This window comes from Cyprinus carpio, chromosome B9 (genome assembly GCF_018340385.1).
Source record: "Cyprinus carpio isolate SPL01 chromosome B9, ASM1834038v1, whole genome shotgun sequence".
Lineage (NCBI taxonomy): Eukaryota > Metazoa > Chordata > Actinopteri > Cypriniformes > Cyprinidae > Cyprinus > Cyprinus carpio.
In genome coordinates, this window is record NC_056605.1 from 11,989,583 (window position 1) to 12,011,377 (window position 21,795).

The 21,795-nt window shown below is 36.3% G+C and overlaps 2 protein-coding genes across 4 annotated transcripts in view; one reads left to right on the forward strand and one right to left on the reverse strand.

Annotated features, from left to right (window-relative positions):
- Nucleotides 1-18,728, forward strand: LOC109096648 (fer-1-like protein 6). 2 transcript variants are annotated; one of them, XM_019110276.2, is made up of 42 exons: nt 1-528; nt 882-961; nt 1,141-1,258; nt 1,360-1,414; nt 1,517-1,648; nt 1,726-1,788; nt 1,866-1,944; nt 2,067-2,223; nt 2,489-2,675; nt 3,213-3,405; nt 3,610-3,935; nt 4,053-4,161; nt 4,852-5,008; nt 5,101-5,221; nt 5,318-5,418; nt 6,054-6,144; nt 6,435-6,554; nt 6,660-6,812; nt 6,908-7,085; nt 7,205-7,329; nt 7,769-7,903; nt 8,070-8,216; nt 8,425-8,532; nt 10,823-10,984; nt 11,104-11,275; nt 12,143-12,267; nt 12,426-12,548; nt 12,645-12,690; nt 12,798-12,842; nt 13,850-13,926; nt 14,035-14,163; nt 14,254-14,394; nt 14,631-14,758; nt 14,869-15,039; nt 15,134-15,288; nt 15,377-15,519; nt 15,638-15,726; nt 15,817-15,915; nt 16,681-16,922; nt 17,149-17,306; nt 17,563-17,663; nt 17,866-18,728. In XM_019110276.2, the coding sequence occupies exons 1-42, from the start codon at nt 494-496 to the stop codon at nt 18,044-18,046; spliced, it is 5,457 nt and encodes a 1,818-aa protein (XP_018965821.2). In that variant the 5' UTR covers nt 1-493; the 3' UTR covers nt 18,047-18,728. The 2 variants fall into 2 exon arrangements, with proteins under 2 accessions (XP_018965821.2, XP_042586893.1); XM_042730959.1 differs by lacking the exon at nt 12,798-12,842.
- Nucleotides 18,165-21,795, reverse strand: part of LOC109096276 — a 13,822-nt gene continuing 10,191 nt past the window's right edge. The window contains exon 3 of one of the 2 annotated variants that reach the window (XM_042730961.1): nt 18,165-20,903. In XM_042730961.1, coding sequence (XP_042586895.1) covers nt 20,353-20,903 — 551 coding nt within the window. In that variant the 3' untranslated portion in view covers nt 18,165-20,352. The remainder of the gene's footprint in view (nt 20,904-21,795) is intronic. The other variant, XR_006155578.1, reaches the window with a different exon arrangement.

The window sequence follows — 21,795 nt, forward strand, 5'->3', positions numbered from 1 at the left end:
TTAATGTGTAGAAGCTTACAGTAAAGTGGTACCACAAAAGTCCAGATGGAGAAGCTTGAATGCCATGTGTCAAATGTCGTTTTATGGCCTCAGTCATACTTTCATTCTGATAAGGGAGAATGTTTGAGTGCACACTTAAAAACGACAGACTTCATGCACAATTCTATCCAACTTAAAATGTAATATTTACCGCAGGACTATGAAGTTACAATATTACACAATACAACACAAGATTCCTATCTGTGTTTTTGGCAGTGGAGTGATTGATGTTATTGATAATCCTTTAATTTTGCAATGGTAAATGTTGTATATGGCCTTTATTGAGTTTCCTAAAAACACACATGCCACAGTCTTCCACCCTTGTTTGTAATGCAATCGTTCGGCAACAGAAAGTCAAACAGACATTTGGGGAGGAAGTGCACTCACTGTCTCGCTTGATGGAGTGAGTTACAGTCGCAGGATATTTTCTCTTGAATGAATTCCTCCGGCAAGAATGGACCGAGATAAAGACAGCACTGCGCCACATGGGTAAGCTCTCCTGGGAACAGTTTTTCTTCAAAAAGCTGTTTTACTTGTTTATCGCTTCTCTGAATAGCACAGATTGCATAAATGGCTGATATCTAATAAATAGTCATAAACAGTCAATAGTTATTTTATATAAATAGAAAAGCCCAACAGGTTAACTTGCTCAATATTAACATTGTTAACATTGGGCTTTTAGGGTTTCATATGTAAATCCTCACTAGTCCCAATTTAACTCATTTTAACTAATAGGACTCCTCATTACAAGTTAATTATGTGAAAGAGACAAAAACTTTAAAAAAAATTACTTAGAGGAGTTATTATTTACAACGGTCTGATATTCAAATGTGTTTCTGCAGCAAAAAGTTTGGAATAAAAGTGAAGAAGAAACACAGGAAAGGACACAAGGGTGTTGTAATCGCAAACAAAAATGCTCTAGGTAAGACCATGAATGCAAACACTAGGCCTGTGTTACATAAGATGTAGAGCATTTCACGAGGATTAACTGCATGGTTTTGTTGACACCATAAATTCAGACATACGGCAGCTGATCCTTACAAATGTTTCAAATGCTTGTAAACCAATTCTGACTGAGCTGGTTTAATCTTTACGCTTTAGAGGCTGAGTCTGAAATGAATCCTGATGATCCAGACGTGGTAGACGTACCCCAGCCTGGACCCTCTGAAGCATCCACCTCTGCACCCGCTTCCTTCAGACAGACTGCTCATACAAAAAGGCACTTTTTGTTTTTCTCTCCAAACTTTACACAGTGTAATGTGTTATTTCTTGCAGATTATGTACAACATGGTCATGTTTTGACTTTTTCTGACTTTAAAGGTGTAAACCTGTGGCCAAGATCTTGGAAGGTGAAAGCAAACCACAGCATTTCCAGGTAGAATTCAGTCAATTTTGAGTGAAAGTTGCAGTTATTTCTTGTTTAGAGATGATAAAGCTGATATTCCTAATACTGAAAGTCAAAACCTGTTCTTTCTAAATCTCCATCAATATAACAGAGGCTAGGCAGCTAGTCGGGGATAATATAGACCCTAGTGTCGTGATTGAAATTGGAGATGAGAAAAAACAGACGTCTGTGAAAGAAGGAACCAACGCTCCCTTTTACAATGAGGTGATCATGCCGTCTTTGATGGACACTTTCTGATCATTAATGGCAAAAATATAATAACCATGTTCTTATCCCAACAGTATTTTGTGTTCGACTTCTTTTGCAATCAAGACATCTTTTTGGACAAAGTCATCAAACTATCTGTAAGTATACTTAGGCTAAACAAAACGCTTTTCTTGGTGTAACCTGCAATGCTTAATTTTGTGCACTTTTCTCAAAGGTCATGCACTCAAAGATCATGAAGAGCTACTGTGTGGGAACCTTCAAGATTGATGTTGGGACGGTTTACTCCCAACCTGGTAAACACTTGGTTTGCAGTTGGTCACATCTTTGCTTTAACTAGAGCGTAATCTGGTCTGAGATCTGGATTATTGGTTATTCTCCTTGTAAAACAACACTAAATCTTGTCTTGCTGTGCCAGGCCATCAGTTCATCAATAAGTGGGCCACGCTCACAGACCCCGCTGACATCCGCACAGGGGTGAAAGGTCATCTGAAGTGTGATATCAGTGTGTCAGGAAAGGGAGATGTTGCAGCACCGTCCCAGAAGTTCAGTGATGCTGAAGAACAGATCGAAAAGTAAGATCTCAGTATGTTTTATGGCATATTAAAGATTGAATGTAATAAAAAAATACAGATCTCATCTCCTACTATTTTAAGATTGTTATTCTGGACAGCCATGATGGCAGATATCTAAGAAATCATTTATAATTTAGGATACGCTTTGTTGCTTTAGTATTCAGACAATAAAGGTTAATTCAGTGACTTTCCTTTTTGATAAACTGCCACTACTTCTCCTTTGTGTCTCATGAAAATAATATTGAAAACCTTTGTCCTCCTCCAGACACCTCCTGCTTCCCGAGGGCTTAAACCCTGAACGACCGTGGGCTCGGTTTTACGTGATAGTGTACCGTGCAGAAGGTCTTCCCAGAATAAACTCCAGTATTATGGCAAACGTGACCAAAGCCTTTGTTGGAGACACGACAGCGCTCATAGATCCTTATGTAGAGGTGTCATTCTTCGGGCAAGTCGTAAGCTCACAATTCAGTGCTTATTACAAAACAAACACACTTCAAGGGATAGTTAACCAAAAACGAAAACATTCTGTCATTATTACTTCGCCTCAATGAATGTTATTTTAGTATTAGTTATATACTAATATAGTATTTATTTTCGTATTTTCATTTTAATTTAGATTTTAGCAGTTTTATGTTTTTGTAATTTGTATTAGTTTTATTTTAAATATGTCTATGCATTTGTATCAGTTTTAGTAATATAATCCTTCAGTTTTTACTGATTAAGCATTTCTAATTTTCATTTTTTCCAAGTTTTTCATTTAATAATTATATTTAATTTTATTTTATTAGAACTTTACCAAATATTTCAATCACAAAAAATTATAAATAAATAAAACCATTTTAATAGTTTTCCTTTAAAAATACCTACACGGTGCTTTTTGGTTATTTTAGTGTTATGGTCAGTATTAGGGTATGCTGGTTAGTGACTGTGCTTGTATAGTAATGCATACAGTATATGTGATACTTGCTTTCTTTTTTTCTGCTTGAAAGGGCAGGACATCTACTCAGAAGAGCACAGCAGACCCAGTGTGGAACGAGCAGGTGGTGTTTAAGGAGATGTTTCCTCCACTGTGTCAAAGACTGAAGATCCGGGTTCTGGATGAGGGAAGCATGAATGATGTGGCCATTGGGACTCATTACATTGATCTACACACCATCTCAAATGACAACGACGGAGACAATGGTTCGCCATTTCATTACATTGTTTAAAAAAATGATGTTCGAATTATAATGGCCACAAAAAGTATTTGGACACCATAGGAATGTCTGAAAATGATTTTGTTAGAAAAACAAAATACAAAAAAAAAATCAAACCAAGTTCCATCTTCAAACAAATGGCGGTTGTTATTTAGCATACTATAATTTAATATTTCATTGCTCTTCTCAGGTTTTCTGCCCACATTCGGACCGGCATGGATCAACCTCTACGGTTCACTTCGTAATTCCACACTGGTGGACGACAGCCAGGAGCTGAACGAGGGTGTTGGAGAGGGGGTGTCCTACAGAGGCAGGGTTTACATAGAGCTGAGTGTGGAGATCCTGTCTGGAGGTGCTCCTGACTCTAAATCACTGCTCTCAAAAATCAGTCTGAAAGATACCAAGGGAGGAAAAGCAGGAGCGAAAGATCCCAAACCTGGGACTGGAGCCGGAGGAGAGGAAGACAAGTCCAAGACCATAGGGCCTGAGGTGATGCCAGTGGAGCCCCCACAGAAGGTGAAGGTTTTGCAGCAGTCTTTCTTCTTTATACACCCCCCCCCCATTTCTTTCCATTACACTAACATTTCCATTATATTGTAAAGCCTCCCAAGTCATTGTTTAACTTTATTTTAGATAAATGATGAAGACATGGAAACGTTCCTGCTCTTTGGTTGTGTGTTTGAGGCCTCCATGATTGACAGAAGAATCGGTGATAGACCTGTCAGCCTTGAGTTCACCATTGGTAAACATAACAGGTTTTACATTCACAAACATGGCATTTACCACAAATAGGAACAAAATAGGGTCTGAAAACTCATAAGTTTACTTCTTTTTTTTTCTGGTCATGGTGGAGTTAATGTTCATAGTCAGCCTTTATGAGGATAAATTAAATATTAAATATTTTATTTTCAGCCTATTTTTGTAAAGTTTGCCATTTTTTTCAAGTATTGTCCGTGTCTAAATGTACAGGATTAATTCTAGATGTTTTTTTAACTAAATGTAAAAAATATAGAATGGATCAATAAAAGCGAGGCATATTTATCCAGCTATGCTGTCACTCAGTAGAGACTTTAGTTTGAGACCAAGTATTGGTTTAATCTCTCATAAATAAAAGAAAATCTTTTTTTTTTTTAATTGTTCATGGCCATTTTTTTCCATAAAATATATTTGGTAACAGGGCTGAACAGTTGAGCTAAATCAATACATTCAACACTCTTTTTGAATGTCACAATTGTTAGAAATGTTCAGTTCTTTGTAATAGAAAAATACTGTGGTAACAACACGATTTGTGGGTGGGGCACAGATAATTAAAATGACTTAACTGTTTTACTGTAACATACTAAATGTCTTTGAACAGATAATGTTGATATACTAACAAGAATAAGATTATACAAATAATATGACCCCTTTAAATGTGTGCTTGTTTATTCAGGTAACTTTGGGAACTTAATTGATGGTACTGCACCACCTCCTTCAAAGAAAAAGCTTGAAGATGTGTCAGTGACCACTCCTCTATTGGACACCGCAGCAACAATGCCGTGCAAATCTACTACAACACCAGAAAGACCTCTTTTTGGAGATGCACAGAGGTGCTTACAACACAAACAACACAAGTTTATACCTTCATTAAATAATGGAAAATACCTTAATCATGACTGGACCCATAATCTTGTTTGTGCAGGCATTACATGCACTTGCCCATTGGAACGCAGAAGCCCTGTGTGTATATTTATAGCAGCTGGGAGGATCGAGCGTACCGGCTCCATCACGCCAACATGCTGGACACAATTGCCCTGATGTTTGTATGTGATGTGAACCCTCAACCCTGTAGTGTTTTATTACATTACAATGTAATCAGCTAGTAGTTCATGTGATTCTTTTCATTTAATGTTTATCAGGAGGAGGGAGTCACTAAGGTGGCAGAATTGGATAAAATGTTGTCTCCAGAAGCCGGGACTCTCATGCGTCATGTTCTTCAAGAATTTAGAAGAGATGCCAGGTAAGTCTAATGACCATAGAGGGTTAATGGAGATATTCAGTTATACCAGAACAAAAGCTCTTTACCATTAATAGGGTCATAACTTCCTTTTTTTTTTTTAAGTTTCATGTACAATGTGATAGGGTGAAAAAAATTTCTGAACACCCAATAGGTGTCACTGTTGTGTTAGTTTTCACTTTTGTGTCACAGTTCTGCATTCTGAAAGTTACTGTTTTTATTGCAAAACCAGGTGTTTTATTTCACGAGATTAAAGAAAATGTATTATTCATGAACTGTATATAAGGCCTATTCACCCAAAAATGACAATTCTGTCATAATTTACTCCCCTTTGTTGTTTCAACTTTCTTTTATCCGTGGTCCATTTATTTTTTTATTTTTTGTTTTTTAAAATTGAATGATTTTTGTTCTGTTGTTGTTTTGGAAAGATTTGACCTTCATTGTATGGACAAAAAACAAGTGGGACATTTTTATTTTGTGTTCCATAGATAAAGATACAGTTATGGAAAAACATGAGAACATAATGATAGAATTTTAATTTGTGGGTGACCTATCCCTTTAATGTGCTCTCTTTAATGAAATTCTAAAATTGTGTCCTAATTATGTTTCTGCTGGATGTAATGGTATGTTTACTGCAGCGAGTTTATTGCTTTTGCTGAAAAGAAGGCGAAGGGAAGCAACTTGACCTTACTGGACAAAAAGAGGCTCACTCTGTGCAAACAGGAGCTGGTGAGTCTCTTCTGTGCATTCTCTCGTTTTTGAAGACCTCTATCTGTTAAACTTCAGACTAGCCCTCTGTTTTTTACTGTTCTTGTATGACTGTAAACTATTGCTCATTGCTGCTTTTCCCTCCACAGTCAAGTCCAACTCATTCTTTTCACAAGCAAAATATAAAAGTTGTAAAGAAATTAATTTGTAGGTTCAATTTATAGAAGTGTTTAGGATTATGAGAAGTGTATTTAAACTTTTGACTTGTGGTGTCTGTATATTAGTCTTTGGTTTTCTTTGCTGCTCTTCAGGAGAGTATGACAGAAGTAGCAGGAGGACTCCTCGAGCCCAAGAGAAGATCTTTGACTGTAAAAGAGATGATGCTGGAAGTCCAGAAAATTAAAAAGAAACTGCGATTCCTCGTGGAAGAGGTTGTTATTTTGTGTCATTGTTACATGCACATCCTTGAACTCTTATACGTATAATGTAAGTCTCCATCATTACTAATATTTATCTTCATCTCATGCCTTTCTCAGCCTCAACACACTTTACCAGATGTGTTTGTGTGTCTGGTCAGTAATCACAAGCGTCTGGCGTATGCCAGAATCCCTGCTCGTCATCTGCTCTTCTCAGAAAGCCTGGAGCAGAGAGGCCAAGACTGTGGGAAGATCAAGACCCTGTTCCTCAAGGTCTGAACTCTGCAATCAAATAGTAAATTGACAAATGCTAAATAACTTGTCCTGGCACTTCTCCTTTAACTTTTAAAAGGAAATGTGTCTTTCAGCCTCCAGGGAAGCGTGGACCAGGATGGACAGTCCAAGCTAAACTTGACGTGTATTTATGGCTGGGAACTAGCAGAGATTCACCCCACGTGTTGGACAATCTCCCATCAGGCTTTGAACTGGAAGGCATCTCATCTGAGCACAGGACTGGCCCTCCTCCTGATTATTTACTTTACACAGGCAAGACTGCTCAGTGCTCTGTCTTGTTGTTATTTTTCTTCAGTATCCTTCAGTATCCATTCTTTGTATCTGTAAGACACTGATTTGCATGTTTGACCCTGTTTGTTGTTGGCTTGCAGAGCAGCACTTGTTCCAGCTGAGGGCTCATATGTACCAGGCTCGTGGTCTCATTGCAGCAGACAACACTGGCCTCTCAGACCCCTTTGCCTGGGTGTCTTTTCTGTCCAGTAGCCAAAGCACTGGTGTAAGCATGAGTTTCTGTGATGATATTCTAGACAAAAAAAAAAAAAAACATAGATAATGCTGCTAACTGCACTAGTGTATTCTGTATTAGAATATTCTTTCACTAGTTGAGTTTAAATTAGACTTAACTTTTAACAAATACAGATCCAGAAGTGAAAAATACTGTAGTAATATGTCTAAATATATACTGTATATATAATATAATATATAACGGTATTATTATGGTTCAATGAAAAAGTGCTAGGTTTTGAAGTATAGGAACTTTAATTAGTGAATCGGTTGTCAAAATACATTTTAGAAAATGGATAAGTAAGAGCACCTATTTTACATACACATACTTGGTTTTGGGTAATTAGCCACAAAGGATATAATTACACAAAGCAAATGATCTTATTATGTGAAAAGGTAATTGATATTTGTTTATATTGTATTTTTTTTAGATCATAAAGCAAACATTGACTCCCACATGGAATCAGCTGATCCTGATTAATAATGTGTTTCTGTGTGGGGGGCTTTATGAAATAGTCCAGGAGCCACCGCTTGTTGTGATTGAAGTGTATGATGATGATGCAGTGGTGAGGAAAATACATTCACTTATACAGTATACAGACTAGTGTGGATTGTCCTGTAATTTAATTAACCATTATATGCAGCTGAAAAAAAAAGTTGTATTGTTTCTCTTAATCTTTGCAATTTCTGTCTTAAATATTTTGAGCTGAAGTGATGGTTTGCTTTCTCTAGGGTACAGAGTACCTGGGGTCGACAATGGCTGTTCCTGTAGTCAGACTCTCAGAGGAGCGATACTCCCCTCCTCAGCTGCAGTACAGCCCCCTGTTCTGTGGCAGTCTGTCAGGAGGAGACATACTGGGAGCGTTTGAACTCATTCAGGTCCAGTCTTACAAACACAACAACACATGACAGTAATCTGCATTTACAGTACAGATGTGGTTGATTCTGCTATTTATTAATATTACTTTTACATCTACAACTACTGCTATAATTAATAATTAGTTATTTTTATGTCCTACTAACATCTGTAATATAAATCAGAATGTAATATCCTGTCTGTTGTTTGTCTTGTCCCATGATTCTGTAGATCTCAAAGTCAGGAGAACACACACTTCCTGATTTAGATGAGCCGGATGGAGGGGTTATCCCAGTACCCTCATACATTCGACCTGTGCTCTGCAAATACAGAATTGAGGTGAACAATCTGTGACTAATGGTTTATATGTTAAATACAAAAAAACGGGTAACCACTTCATTACCATTCTGCAATTAAGGCGCATTGCATTGCTCTCTAGTTTAGCTGACAGTTCTAAAAATCAAGCATAGTGTCAGTTCTGGCAGGTCATATGAGTCAAGATCGTATCAGCCGATCCACATCTACTAATAGTGATGCGACACCTATCACAGCACTCATTTATAAGGTCCTTCAGTATTATCACCAGCTTACACGTGGCTCAATAGCTTTTAACCCTCCTCCATCCCCAACTCCTCCACTCGTCAGTCAGGATTCAGCCTTCTGATTCTCCTTTGAATCAGACTAATTTCTAAAATGTTACATTAAATTATTGAACCTTAGTGATATCTGCAATACATTTATGTTGGTTCAGTTCTGTTTACCGTGGGGGGTTATTGGTGCTCTTCCTGCTTTTATCCATGCTAGGCTGCATGGATGCGCAGGGAGCTCTTGCCCAGAACAGAACCATAACACCAATCCAAACTGTATGATAATTTTCAGTCATCTTTGACGATAGTGGTCCTGAAAGAAATCATTGCATAGCGTGAGACAGATTTTGAGATTTGTGTGTTTCATTTCATACATTGACAATAAAGACTTTATTTGTGTTTTTTTCTTTTTAGATTCATGGTCATTAGTCATTTGAATCCCAAGGCCATCATTATTCTTGAAAATCATTTATGAACCATAGATTTAATAAGTTCACGAACTAAGCCCCCACATACACAAAGTTATTATGTATTTATTTTTTTTTTTTCATTAAAACTGTATAAGGATTTTTTAAAAACATACATTGATACAGTGCCGTTCAAAAGTTTGGGATCAGTAAAAAGTTTCTTATGCTTATCAAGGCTGTATTGATTTGATCAAGAATACAGAAAAAAATATATATAATTTTGTGAAAGATTGTTGCAGTTTAAAATGTTCTCTATTTTAATATACTTTAAAATATAATTTGTTCATGTGAAGCAAAGCTGAATTTTCAGCATCAGTACTTCAGTTATACATGATCCTTCAGAAATCATTTTAATATGCTGATTTATTATCAATGTTGTAAACAGTTGTGCAGCTTCATATTTTTTGGGACCTGTGATGCTTTTTTGGGGGGGAGTCTTTGATAAATAAAAGTTTAAAGAACAGCATTTATTCAAAATAGAAACAATATACACTGTTACAATATACACTACTATTAAAATGTTTGGGGTCAGTAAATTTTAGCTTTTTAAAAATAATAATAATTTTGTTCAGCAAGGATGTGTTAAATGGATAAAAAGTGATCGTAAAGACTTATATTGTTAGAAAAGATTTATATGTTTTTATATTTTTTTCCACTTTTTATTCATCAAAGAATCGAAAAAACTAAAGTATCACAGGTTCCAAAAAATATTAAGCAGCACAACAGTATAAACCCTGATAAGAAATCAACATATTAGACTGATTTCTGAAGGATGGAGTGACACTGAAGCCTGGAGTAATGGCTGATGAATATTCAGCACTGCATCACAGAAATAGATTATATTTGAAAGTATATTAAAATAGAATAGCAATATTACAAATTGCAGTAATATTTCACAATATTAATGTTTTTCATATATCATTAATATTAAAGTGAATGAGACACTAAAAACTTAAAAACATTAAAATCTTACTGATCCCAAACTTTTGAACAGCTGTGTACATACAGTACATACAATACAGATTTAAATAATTCAGGTTCAGCAACATCATTGCATTCAGTGAACCCATTCAGGGCAATTCCTATAAATGGAACACATTTTTCCTTTTGAATATTGCCTTTTGAATTTGCTTTCTGCTAGATGTATTTACATATTTCATGTGTCAACTTGTGACATCTTGTTCTGAAACCTTTGTTACTCAGAGCTTTTTCGTTTGAAAAATCAAAGGTCTTTTCCTAAAAGTGTTGTGAATTCCTCTCTCTCTCAAATGCCATTCATTATCTGATCAGTGTTCACATATACAGTATAGACAAACCTACATGGTAGTAGGAGGAAACAGTCTTGTGGTCTACAGTGTATACCAGGTCTCACTATTATTAGGTGTTATTACATTTTTACTTAAAAATGTGTAATGTGTAATAAAGTGTTATGTCTATTTCAGAATTGTAATATGGATCTACCATTATGACTCTTTTTAAATAAATGTAACTTTTTTCAGTGTACTGTACACTGTTAGTGTTTTATCTGTACTATGAATACAAGTATTGTTGAGTTCGTGTTTCTGTGCACTGCAGGTTTTGTTTTGGGGCCTCAGAGAACTGAAGAAGGTTCAGCTCTTATCTGTCGATCGGCCCCAAGTTTTTATCAAGTGTGCAGGAGGAGGCGTCAACTCTTCAGTGATACAGAGTTACAAGAAAAACCCGAACTTCACAATACTTGTGGATGCCTTTGATGTGGTAAGTTAACTGCTGCAATAACAGAGTACATGGTGTCATGTACGTATGCTCTGTTCTTGTGATTCGCTGAATGTTCAGCTGATATCAGCATGTCTGTGGCCGCTGTTATCTGTCTATAGGAGCTGCCTGAAAACGAATACCTCCTCCCTCCTCTCACTATCACTGTGGTGGACTGGAGGGCCTTTGGCCGGAGCACACTTGTGGGTAGTCATATGATCAACAACCTGGCCTTATTCAAATACATCCCCTCGCCCATCCAGCAGCCCCAACCAGAACCCAAAAATATAGCAGGTAACGCACGTCACAGTTACAGTCCCAGTAACAAAATTTACTACACTGTCAATTTTTTCAGCAAAATATCTAACTCTGTCTAAGCTATTCTTCTAGCATGAGCAGTGCTTGGGAGTAACTAGTTACATGTAACTAAATTATGTAATTTAATTAGAAAATAAATGTAATTGTAATCAGTTACACTTTCCGAGAAAAAATGTGTCATTAAATCTGATTACAAAGGGGGTTACATCTGAATTTTTTTTCACACACACCTACATACAGATTTAATTGATTTCTTTCATAAATCGCAGTGACTGCTCTAAAATATGAGACACAAATGTTAGGACACCAAATAGGACATGTGCTTTTTCAATAACTGTTTACTTTCCTATTTTGGTTTATGTATATGCTTTATTTTTTTTAAGATTAACTTTTTTCCAAGCTATTGTTAGATGACAGTTTTTCCGGTCATAAATATGCAAAGATTTGATTTCAAAAACGGTAACATGGATATTAAACTATTTCTTGTCAAATGTATCAAATGTAATCAGTTACGTTACTTTAATAAAGTAATTGAAATAATTACACTCTTTATTACATTTTAGATAGGGTGACTTGTAATCTGTAACCTATTACATTTTCAAAGTAACCTTCCCAACACTGAGCATAAAATAATTAATGTCTTAGCAAAATATTATGAGCCCAGCCCCCAATTATATATAAGTCCAGATGGTCTCGGACAGGGATGCTTAATCTTGCATCTGCAAAATTTATTTCAAACCCTGCTCAAACACATCTGTCTGTTTTTTAATAAATCCCTAAACCTACTAAACAAAAATGATTGTCTAAATCTAATTAAAAGTATGGTTTGTTTTTGGCCTGTAGTGGCTCAGTTGTCTCTGCAGCAGAGTGTTGTGCCACCGCCCAATGAGGAGATCGCCATTGAAATAGAGCAGGAGGAAATAATCACCCCTGCCCCTAAAACTGAGCCAGACTTCCAGGACAAGAAGGTTTGTTTGTTTAATTTTGGATAAACTAAATAAATTGAGAAAACATCATATTAACACCAAATATGTATTTATCCTGCACACCCCTTAATCTATGTCTCTGATTCCTGAAAGCACATATGTGTAAATAGAAGCAAATAAACACTCTTCATCAATGCCAGGTGTCGAAGAAGAGCAAACGGAGGTCTACAAAAAGGAAGAAACGCACCACAGCTGATGAGTCTGCTGATAACGTCATTGATTGGTGGTCGAAATACTATGCATCAATGGAGAAGATCCAAGTGGTAAGCTTCCAAAATAGTTTGTTAGCAGGAGTTGGTCTTATTTGACTTGGGTGTTTTTGCCTAACTAGTTGTTTTGTACCACAACTTCTTTCTTAGGCAAAGCAAAAAGAAAACAATCCATTTCCACTGCTCTTTGAAAACAGTAAGTGATATCTGAGTTTATTCCAGAATGAGTCTTGTCCTCTAGATTATGTAGACAAACCATGCTCCAGCTTTAGTCAAACATGATCACGTTATGATGTATTTCAGTAACTCCTCTGGAGAACATTATTTCCGAAGGATTGATCAGTCTGGGTAAGAATGACTGGGAGACTGTCCATTGTATGGCCCTTTTTCTTGCGGTCAACAGGATTGCAGAATGTTTTGTTCACTATGCAAACCCTGTGCATATATTCATTTAAAAACTTTTTTTTTTTTTCTTTTTTTAAGTAAATGGTGCTTACACAGGAGATCATATGACATTTTGCAATCCCAGTGAACCCACCTCTATTTCTCAGTTTTGTGCACATTCACTATTTTTCAAAAGTTTAGGGTTTGTAAGATTTTTTTTAAATTAAAACAGGAATTTTGTTTTGATATGTAAAGATGAATTAATTTTATTGTTTAATGGTTTGGTTTCACATAATTCTTTGAAATGATTTTAATATGCTGACTTGGTGCTTAAGAAACATTTATCAAAGTATGTTTATCAAAAGCATAGAGAAATATATTTATCAAATAAATTAAGAATTTAAGAGTTTCCTGATTCTAATTAAATTGTGACCTCCAATAAAGAATATGTTCCCAGGGTTTATTGATTAATCCCTGTAATTATTATTATTATTATTGTTATTATTATTATTATTATTTATTTTAATTATTTTAGGCATGAAGTGTGCTGGCTCTGTACAAAAGAGAGAGAATAGCATTTAACATTATAAATGTCTCTACTGTCAATTTAATGTGTCCTTGCTAAATACAAGTCATAATTTCTTTCAAAAACAAATCTTACTAACCCCAGATATTTGAGCTTTTAGGATATAACAGTTTACTAATTTGCAGTGTATAAATGCACTAACTGTGTTGTGTCTGGTGAGGGTTAGCATGTCAAAAAAAACTAACCCGTGGTTTCTTGTTAATGGCAGTATGTTGGGAAGTTGTCAGCTGGTTATTTTGTGTTGGCTGTGTAAGACACTGAAAACTGCTGGTGGAAGTGATAAAAGAATATTTATGTGATTCTTTAAAAAGCAGTTTACCTTTAAAGTAATTTAGACTGTGTGCAAGTTATTTTGATATGCTGTGTGTGTGTGTTGTATCTTTAGCTTCAAACATTAAGGACAAGAAAAAGGAAGTGAATTACAAGAGTGTGATAGAACAGCCCAGGCTTTCAACACTACAGGTAAAATGTGTCATTACAATTCTTGGTTTACCTGCAAATGTTTTCTATACATTAATTGATGATTTCTCCATGAATTGGATGTGCATTCTCACTTGTTAATCACTCTAGGTGTATGACAAAGAGCTGGAGGCTGAGTTCGGGCCTTTTGACGACTGGGTTAAAACCTTTGAACTCTATCGAGGAAAGGCTAATGAGGAAGAAGGTTCTGCTGACGACAGATTTGTTGGAAAGTTTAAGGTAAAGTGGTTTCGCATGAAGTACCATTACATACATGGAAACCTTTTAAGACCCAGGTCACAGAATTCATATCACTGATTGTGCCATCAGGGCAGGTTCTGTCTGTACAAGCTGCCTGAAGCAGATGATGAGGAGGAGGATGGATATTTGGATTCTGGGCAGTTTAAAATAAACCAGGGTATTCCTCCAAACACAGCAGTGGACGTTCTTATCCGTGTGTACATAGTTGCAGTAAGTGCCTTTCTTATTTTTGATTCTGGAATATTGATGCTAATTAAAGTACTTATTGGTTCATTTTTGATAATTCTTACCTAACTCCACTGGTAAAGCAAGAACACATTAAATTGATCAAAAGTGACGGTTAAGATTTTTACAGGTTTATAATTTCAAACAAATGCTATTCTTTTGAGCTTTCTGTTCATCAGTATTCTTTCCCGTGCTCAACTGGGCTCTCTTGTGCATTTTAGGCCTTCAACCTGCACCCTGCGGACCCAGATGGCAAAGCAGACCCTTACATAGTCTTGAAACTTGGGAAAACTGAGATCAAAGACAGAGACAATTACATCCCGAAGCAGCTCAACCCAGTGTTTGGAAGGTGAACAAGCACAATGATTGAGAAAATCACTTTGAAATTCTTCTAACTGCATGTTTTTTTTGTTTGTTTTTTTGAGGTTCATTTTTTCTTTATCTTCCTCTGCTGTTCAGATCCTTTGAATTTCAAGCCACTTTTCCCAAGGAATCCCTGCTAACTATTCTCATCTATGACTATGACATGGTTGGCGGTGATGATTTGATTGGAGAAACACAGATTGATTTGGAGAACCGTTTTTACAGCAGGCATCGAGCTACCTGCGGCCTGCCTACTGAATATGCCATGTGAGTATTTACTGTGTATCGTAACATTTTCATCTTCTCAAGTTAGTTTCATGCCCAACTTTGATGCATCAATTGATGATGTTATGTGACCTAGTGAGGGTTATAATGCATGGAGGGACTGCATCAAGCCAACAGAACTGTTGATTAAGCTATGTAAAGAAAACAGACTGGACAACCCTCACTTTTCTCCAGGACGTATTACCATCGGCAGCAAAGTTTTTACGGGGAAAACTGTATTTCCTGATGAAGGTAGGTCATTCTTTTGGTGTACATCATGACATTGTTGATTAATATTTAGAGGAGCAATGTACCACAAGTGTTTGCTGCTGTTTCACAGATCAGATGGTGGAGTCGTATGAGCACCTGGCTCTGAAGGTGCTGCAGAGGTGGTCTGAGATGCCCAATGGGGGTTGTAAACTTGTGCCAGAGCATATTGAAACTCGCGCACTCTACCTCAAGGACAAACCAGGAATAGACCAGGTAATGTGTGTTATTTAGAGGTTTACGTAACCTTAATGCACTATATATACCTATACAGTATGGGTGGTGATGTGAAGTGAATGTCATTTAAATAAATGTCCATTTGCATGTTTCTCAGGGTCATCTGCAGATGTGGGTGGACATTTTTCCAATGGATATGCCTCATCCCGGCCCTCCTGTGGACATTTCCCCTCGCAAACCCAAAGGGTAAGGTGAAGATTCACAAAACCATCTTACTAGGTTGTTTTGGAAATGTAACACTTGTTTGTGCCATCTTATGTTATGTTTTTTATAAAGGTATGAGCTGAGGATCATTATCTGGAACACTGAAGATGTAATTCTGGAGGACACCAACTTCATAACAGGACAGCAGTCAAGTGACATTTACATCAAAGGGTAAGTGGATCACAGTAAACATAGACAGTCTTTAATTATTTGTAATCATTTTAATTATGTAATTATTTAGGAAAAAGTCTCTCAATATGTACTACCTTACAAAAGTTTGGGGTCAGTAAGAATTTTATTTTTATTTTATTTTTTTGCAAGAAATTAATACTTTAATTCAGCAAGAATGCATTGAATTGATCAAAGACTCCTGAAAAAGTTATGGTTTCCACAAAAATTATAAAGGGATAGTTCACCCAAAAATGAAAATTCTGTCATTAATTACCCTTGTGTCATTCATCTTTGGAAGACAAATTAAGATATTTTTGATGAAATTCGAGAGCTTCCTGACCCTTTTTGTTCTCGGATTTCATCAAAAATATTTTAATTTGTGTTAAAAGATGAACAAAGATGAACAAAGGTCTAACGAGTTTGGAACAACATGAGGGTAATTAATGAAATAATTTTCCCTATCCCTTTAAGCAACGTGACACTGAAGACTAGAGTTATGGCTGCTGAAAATTCAGATTTGCATTTACATTTAAAAAATAAAATAAATTGTAATAATTACTGTTTATTCTAATTTTAAACAAATAAATGCAGTCTTGGTGAACATAGATTCTTTCAAAAACATTAAAACATCTTTTGAATTGTGGTACAGTTATTGCAAAAGGAGAAGTTTTCTAAAAAAAAAAAACAAATGATGCTGTTTAATATTCTTTACAGAGAACATCAGAGTCAACAGTAAATTCTGGTAAATTTCATGCTTTTTTTCAGGTGGTTAAAGGGGCTTGAAGATGACAGCCAGGAAACTGATGTCCATTACAATTCTCTGACTGGAGAGGGTAACTTCAACTGGCGCTTTGTGTTCCCCTTTAACTACATGCCGGCTGAGAAAGTGGTGGTGGTACAAAAGCGAGAAAGCATCCTCTCTCTGGACAAAACTGAACAGAAGATCCCTGCGGTCCTTGTTATGCAGGTGTGGGACTTTGAGAGGCTTTCTTCTGATGACTTCTTGGGTAAGAATCTCTTTTGCTTAACATACTTACATTTACACCTGTTTTATAAGTATCACGTCCTCCCTAGATTTGCTCTGTTGTCCCTCCTGATGGGATTTGTGCTATATATACACTATGTAGAGCTCACAGTCCTTCAGTAGCAGAAAAATACAATTTATTCCTAAGAAACCAGGCTCAAAATATTTGATGTTAAAACTTCATGAAGGTCATGTTTATGTGTCCATAGGCTCGGTGGAGTTGGACCTTCATGGGTTTCCACGTGGAGCAAAATCAGCTAAAGTTTGTAAGATGGAAATGCTGACCGAAACCATGGAGAACATCTCTATCTTCCAGCAGAAACGCTCCAAAGGCTGGTGGCCCTTAATTAAAGCCGGAGAACTCACAGTGTGTGAATTTAATGATTTCACACACACACACACACACACACACACACACACACAAAAAAAACTGTGAATTAATCTCTCAAACATGGACAATCAATCAAAACCTAACCTTTGACTAATTTTTCAAAATGTAATTGTTATCCATTTTCATTTGTTCTATACAAAACAATAGTAGGTATGGTATTGTTCAAGATTGTATTTACTGTACATAAACCTGACCTAATAAAAGTAGAATTTAAACTCTTTTCTTTCCGTAGGGGAAGGTAGAAGCAGAGTTTCATCTGGTAACAGCTGAAGAGGCAGAGAAAAATCCAGTGGGACGTGCACGCAAAGAGCCAGAGCCTCTAGAGAAACCAAAGTAACGAGACTAATACACTTGATGTTTTTATTCATATTATTACTAGAGCTGTCAATTAAATTAAAAACATATAGGCCGATTGCATTTGAAAAACATAAGACTGAATTGAATTACAGTACATGATATGTGTTTATGGGCTATGTTTAATGTAGTTCTACTGTATGTGAATTATTTCTAATATCAAACTTTAACTTTTCTCTAGTCGTCCAGACACTTCCTTCTCCTGGTTTATGAATCCTTTCAAGTGTTTCTTTCACCTGATCTGGGGGAACTACAAGAAATACATCATTGCTGGACTGGTGCTGCTGATTGTGACCTTGTTCCTGGTTCTTATCTTCTACACCTTACCAGGGGCCATCAGTAGTAAGATAGTCAATGGGTAATCAGACACCCTGATTAAGTAACTAGACACAAATGAGCAGGACATATTAAATTGTTATTGTTGTTGCTTTAATGATGAACATATTTAAATGCTTACTCTGCAGGTAGAACATAACTAAATTTGCTGATTTTAGGAACAGTCTTTTATTTAATGTGATACTTACACACAACATTACATGTTTATTCATCTTTAAACAGCATAAAACACTGAACATAGCACATGAAAACTGTAGAAAACATGTTTAGTAATCACATCCCACCTACTGTAAACAGATGGACTTTGTTCTACTGTAGAGCTTTGAAACTAGATAAATGATTATGAAGTGACTTTCAGAATGACAGCAATAACTCAAAAATGAACATTTGTGTAAATATAGTGACATAAAACAAGCGACCACAACCCCAATGAGTCCATGTAATGCAAATTTGTGATTGTTGCAAAGGGTTAAAATAACATTTATACATAGTCTTTGTGAAACTCATTGTGTATTGCCTTATATTGATACCAGAAATGATCTAAAAAAAAATTATAAAGTGTTTTATTCTTAGCTGATTGAAATTTCATTGCATTTCTCAGAATACTAATTGAACTAATTTTAACTAGCACTGGTAGTACTCTATAAAGTAATTAATGTAGCTTTATGAAGTTCTGATTGAAAGACAATAAAAAGTCTGAAATGTTAATGTAGTATTTCAGTTACTGAGTGTGCCTTTTGATCCTTAAAGCTCCGGCTCCTGAATTATTGAAGAAACAAGTCACAATACCGTATGTGCATGTTTTCTAAGTCACTATGGTTTAAAAAAATACAAAATATCTGTGAGTGAATCAACCAAAATTGATACGGCTCTTGGTTTACAGTTTTTCCCATTGCTGAGACAGTAACTCTACTCGTGAGCATTTTATCAGAAAAGATCCCATACCTTTTCATTCCAAAACATACATCAGCTACCAAAACAGAGATTAATTTCCAGAAACTATAAACCGCATTCACCGCTTTTTCTGTTAAACCACATTTGCCTGCTCAAAATCAAACACGTGCATCAGCTTACACAGCAGTTTTCCAATGTGAGTACTCATTCAAAAACCACTGGCATACAAATCTTTTTGGTCAACGAAGGTCAGCATGGTTATTGCCAATAATGCCGTTTGCTAGAAAAATTTAGGCAACAATATATTTTAATGAATGAACCAAATTAGTATTTCAAACCACCCTGAACACTGCAGTCAGACATACAGATGAAAAACATTTCAAGCACGTGAGCTAACATAACCAGGGCAGTCATGCTAACAATGTTTTTGAGAACAAATATCAGTTTCAGCTGTGTACAGAGTACAGTTTCTTTACCGATGACCACAATATCGTTGAAAAATATTTTTGTACCTTTTAGTTTACATTTTATTCAGCTCAGTTGATTTTAGAATGCATTTTATAGTGCAATTTCAGTTTATTTAATGTTATTAAATAACCAAACAGTTTAATTTTGTAGGGCTGGGCGATACACACACAAAAAAATAAAATTTAATTTTTTTAGAACGTTTTTGCAGAACCGATTCTCGATTCAAGTAACTTTTTCTGTATAAACTCTCTAGTTAAAGAAAATTCTATTCAAAGTGCACCACACATGAAGTTGTCATTGCTTTTTAAATATCTTTGCAGAAGAGATTCATGAACGACAACTATAGCTCGTACAAAATTGTCTTACATATTACATATATAACATACATATTATATGTTCAGAAATAATACAAGGAAAATGCTTTCAAATTCTCGAAAGTTGAGGTTATTCAGAAAATGACTGAAGGTAGGCCTATAATAACACCTGTAGACTGTTATTAACTATAAATGTTCTGTAAAAACAATGAACAGCAGGTTTCAACCTGTCACCATGATGCAAACATGAAATACCAGACATACAGTTGTAGTTCTTTACAGGGTTTGAATTCGATTGCGCTGCTTTTCCATGGTTTTTCTATGTAAACATGGACACATATGACTTGTGATCTTGATTGTTTGACTTAGGGTCCTTCACAGAGTGCGTCACACATTTGGTAATATTTCTATTCAAAATTGAGATTTATAAAAAAAATAGTCGTGACAAAGCACTAAATTCGATTTTATCGATAAATTCGGAAAATCCGCCCAGCCCTATAAAGTAAACATTAATGAATAGTCCAATTTTTGTTGTATGTGAGGTTGACACAGATCAGTGTTAGTTTATAGTAAAAGTGCCTCACTTCGGAAAATAAAACTTGGTTAACCATTTAGATGACAACAACCCAGCGTGCCAATACTTAGTAAACACTGCATCATTGATAAGTTGATCTCGGTGCAGTGGTTCTGTGCTGTGATAGCGCTGGGGGTCCAGACGGCATCAGACCCTCATTCATGCCCCGCGTTGAAGCTGATTGAGTAGGACTGGGCCCCAGCTGCAGCAGCACATTATAAGTGCCAGTCTCTGACAGTCCCCTTCTCAATCCAAGCCCACCGCGCTGCGCCATCGCTCCGCCTCGCCTGCGGGTGGAGATCAGGCCTCCACGCTGGGCAGGTGAACTCTGCACAGGAGCGCCGCTAAACTGCGCAGCCTGCGAGGCCATCAGACAGGCTTGTAATTTGCGTTTGGCACGCCAGCGGGCCACTCGAAGACGAGTCTTTTCCCTTCGTTCCCTTACCAAGTCTGCAAGTAGAGCCTGCGGTAGAGTCTGCTCCAGCTCACGCCGTCGATTTGTACTACGGCCTCGGTTCGTGTTGCGGCCTCTCAGAGTCCGGCTGAGTTTGTATTCTTCATACAGATTAAGGTCCTTACGTCTCGGACGCACCTGCTTTTGGACCCCTGCCACTGACAGCTGGGAGTCGTCATCTAAATGTGGCCAGGGAAGAGAGAGATTACATAGATTAATTAAAGTCTTTAATATTTTAACCAAATATTGAGCCATTTCACAGACGTAGAAAGTAATGGTTGACTAATGGTTAACTAAATCTATTACTCAAACCATAAAAAAATTTAACTGAAATAAAATTGAATTAAAATAAAACATTTTATTGCAACTAGTTGCCAAAGCAATATTTCCACCAAAAATTACATTTATTTTCCAAGCTTCACTTATTTGTATTTTTTTTTTTTTTTTTTTTTTTACTAAAACAAGAAGTTCTCAAATATTTGGCCCAGTCCAACCAAAGTACATCTCAAAACTACTGTGATTTCAAGAAAGACCAAAAAATGCAAACTGGACTGAAACACCCAAACATCATGATATACACACACAGTGAAACACATTAATAAACAGGCAGTGTTTACTCTGTCACAGGGAGGCACAAAAGATCACTCTAAAGTAACTCTATTGTATGAAACTCACGAACTGGCAGATCGGTTGCGATTCTGAGCTTCGATGTGTGGTGAAAACAAGGTTTCTAATGTTACACATGTCAGCTTTTTCCCCCCCTCAAAAAAGTTTTGGCTGCTTACTGCAACATCACATCCTGTCAGTTTCCTGATAATCTTGAGTATCTTCTTATCAGTGTTTGCTGAGCAAGTTTCATTTACACTATAACCAAGATATCTAGATTTTTAGAATGCATTTGGTTTTACAATGTAACCTGACGTGATCTATAACTTTTTTCATATTTTCTGACATCGTATTAATTAAAGGATTACATGTAACATTTACTTTAAATTGTCCTGCGGTGTGAAAAGTACAAAGCAAAAGGGTGCTTAAAATGGTTCCAAAAAAATCTTAAAACCATAAACATTT

Bases quoted from the DNA above. Each gene is read 5' to 3' on its own strand.
- LOC109096648 (XM_019110276.2), top strand. From the start codon at position 494: ATGGACCGAGATAAAGACAGCACTGCGCCACATGG. The intron at 1,789-1,865 runs GTAAGTATACTT...CTTTTCTCAAAG, and splicing joins ACAAAGTCATCAAACTATCT to GTCATGCACTCAAAGATCAT. The intron at 3,936-4,052 runs GTGAAGGTTTTG...ACTTTATTTTAG, and splicing joins CAGTGGAGCCCCCACAGAAG to ATAAATGATGAAGACATGGA.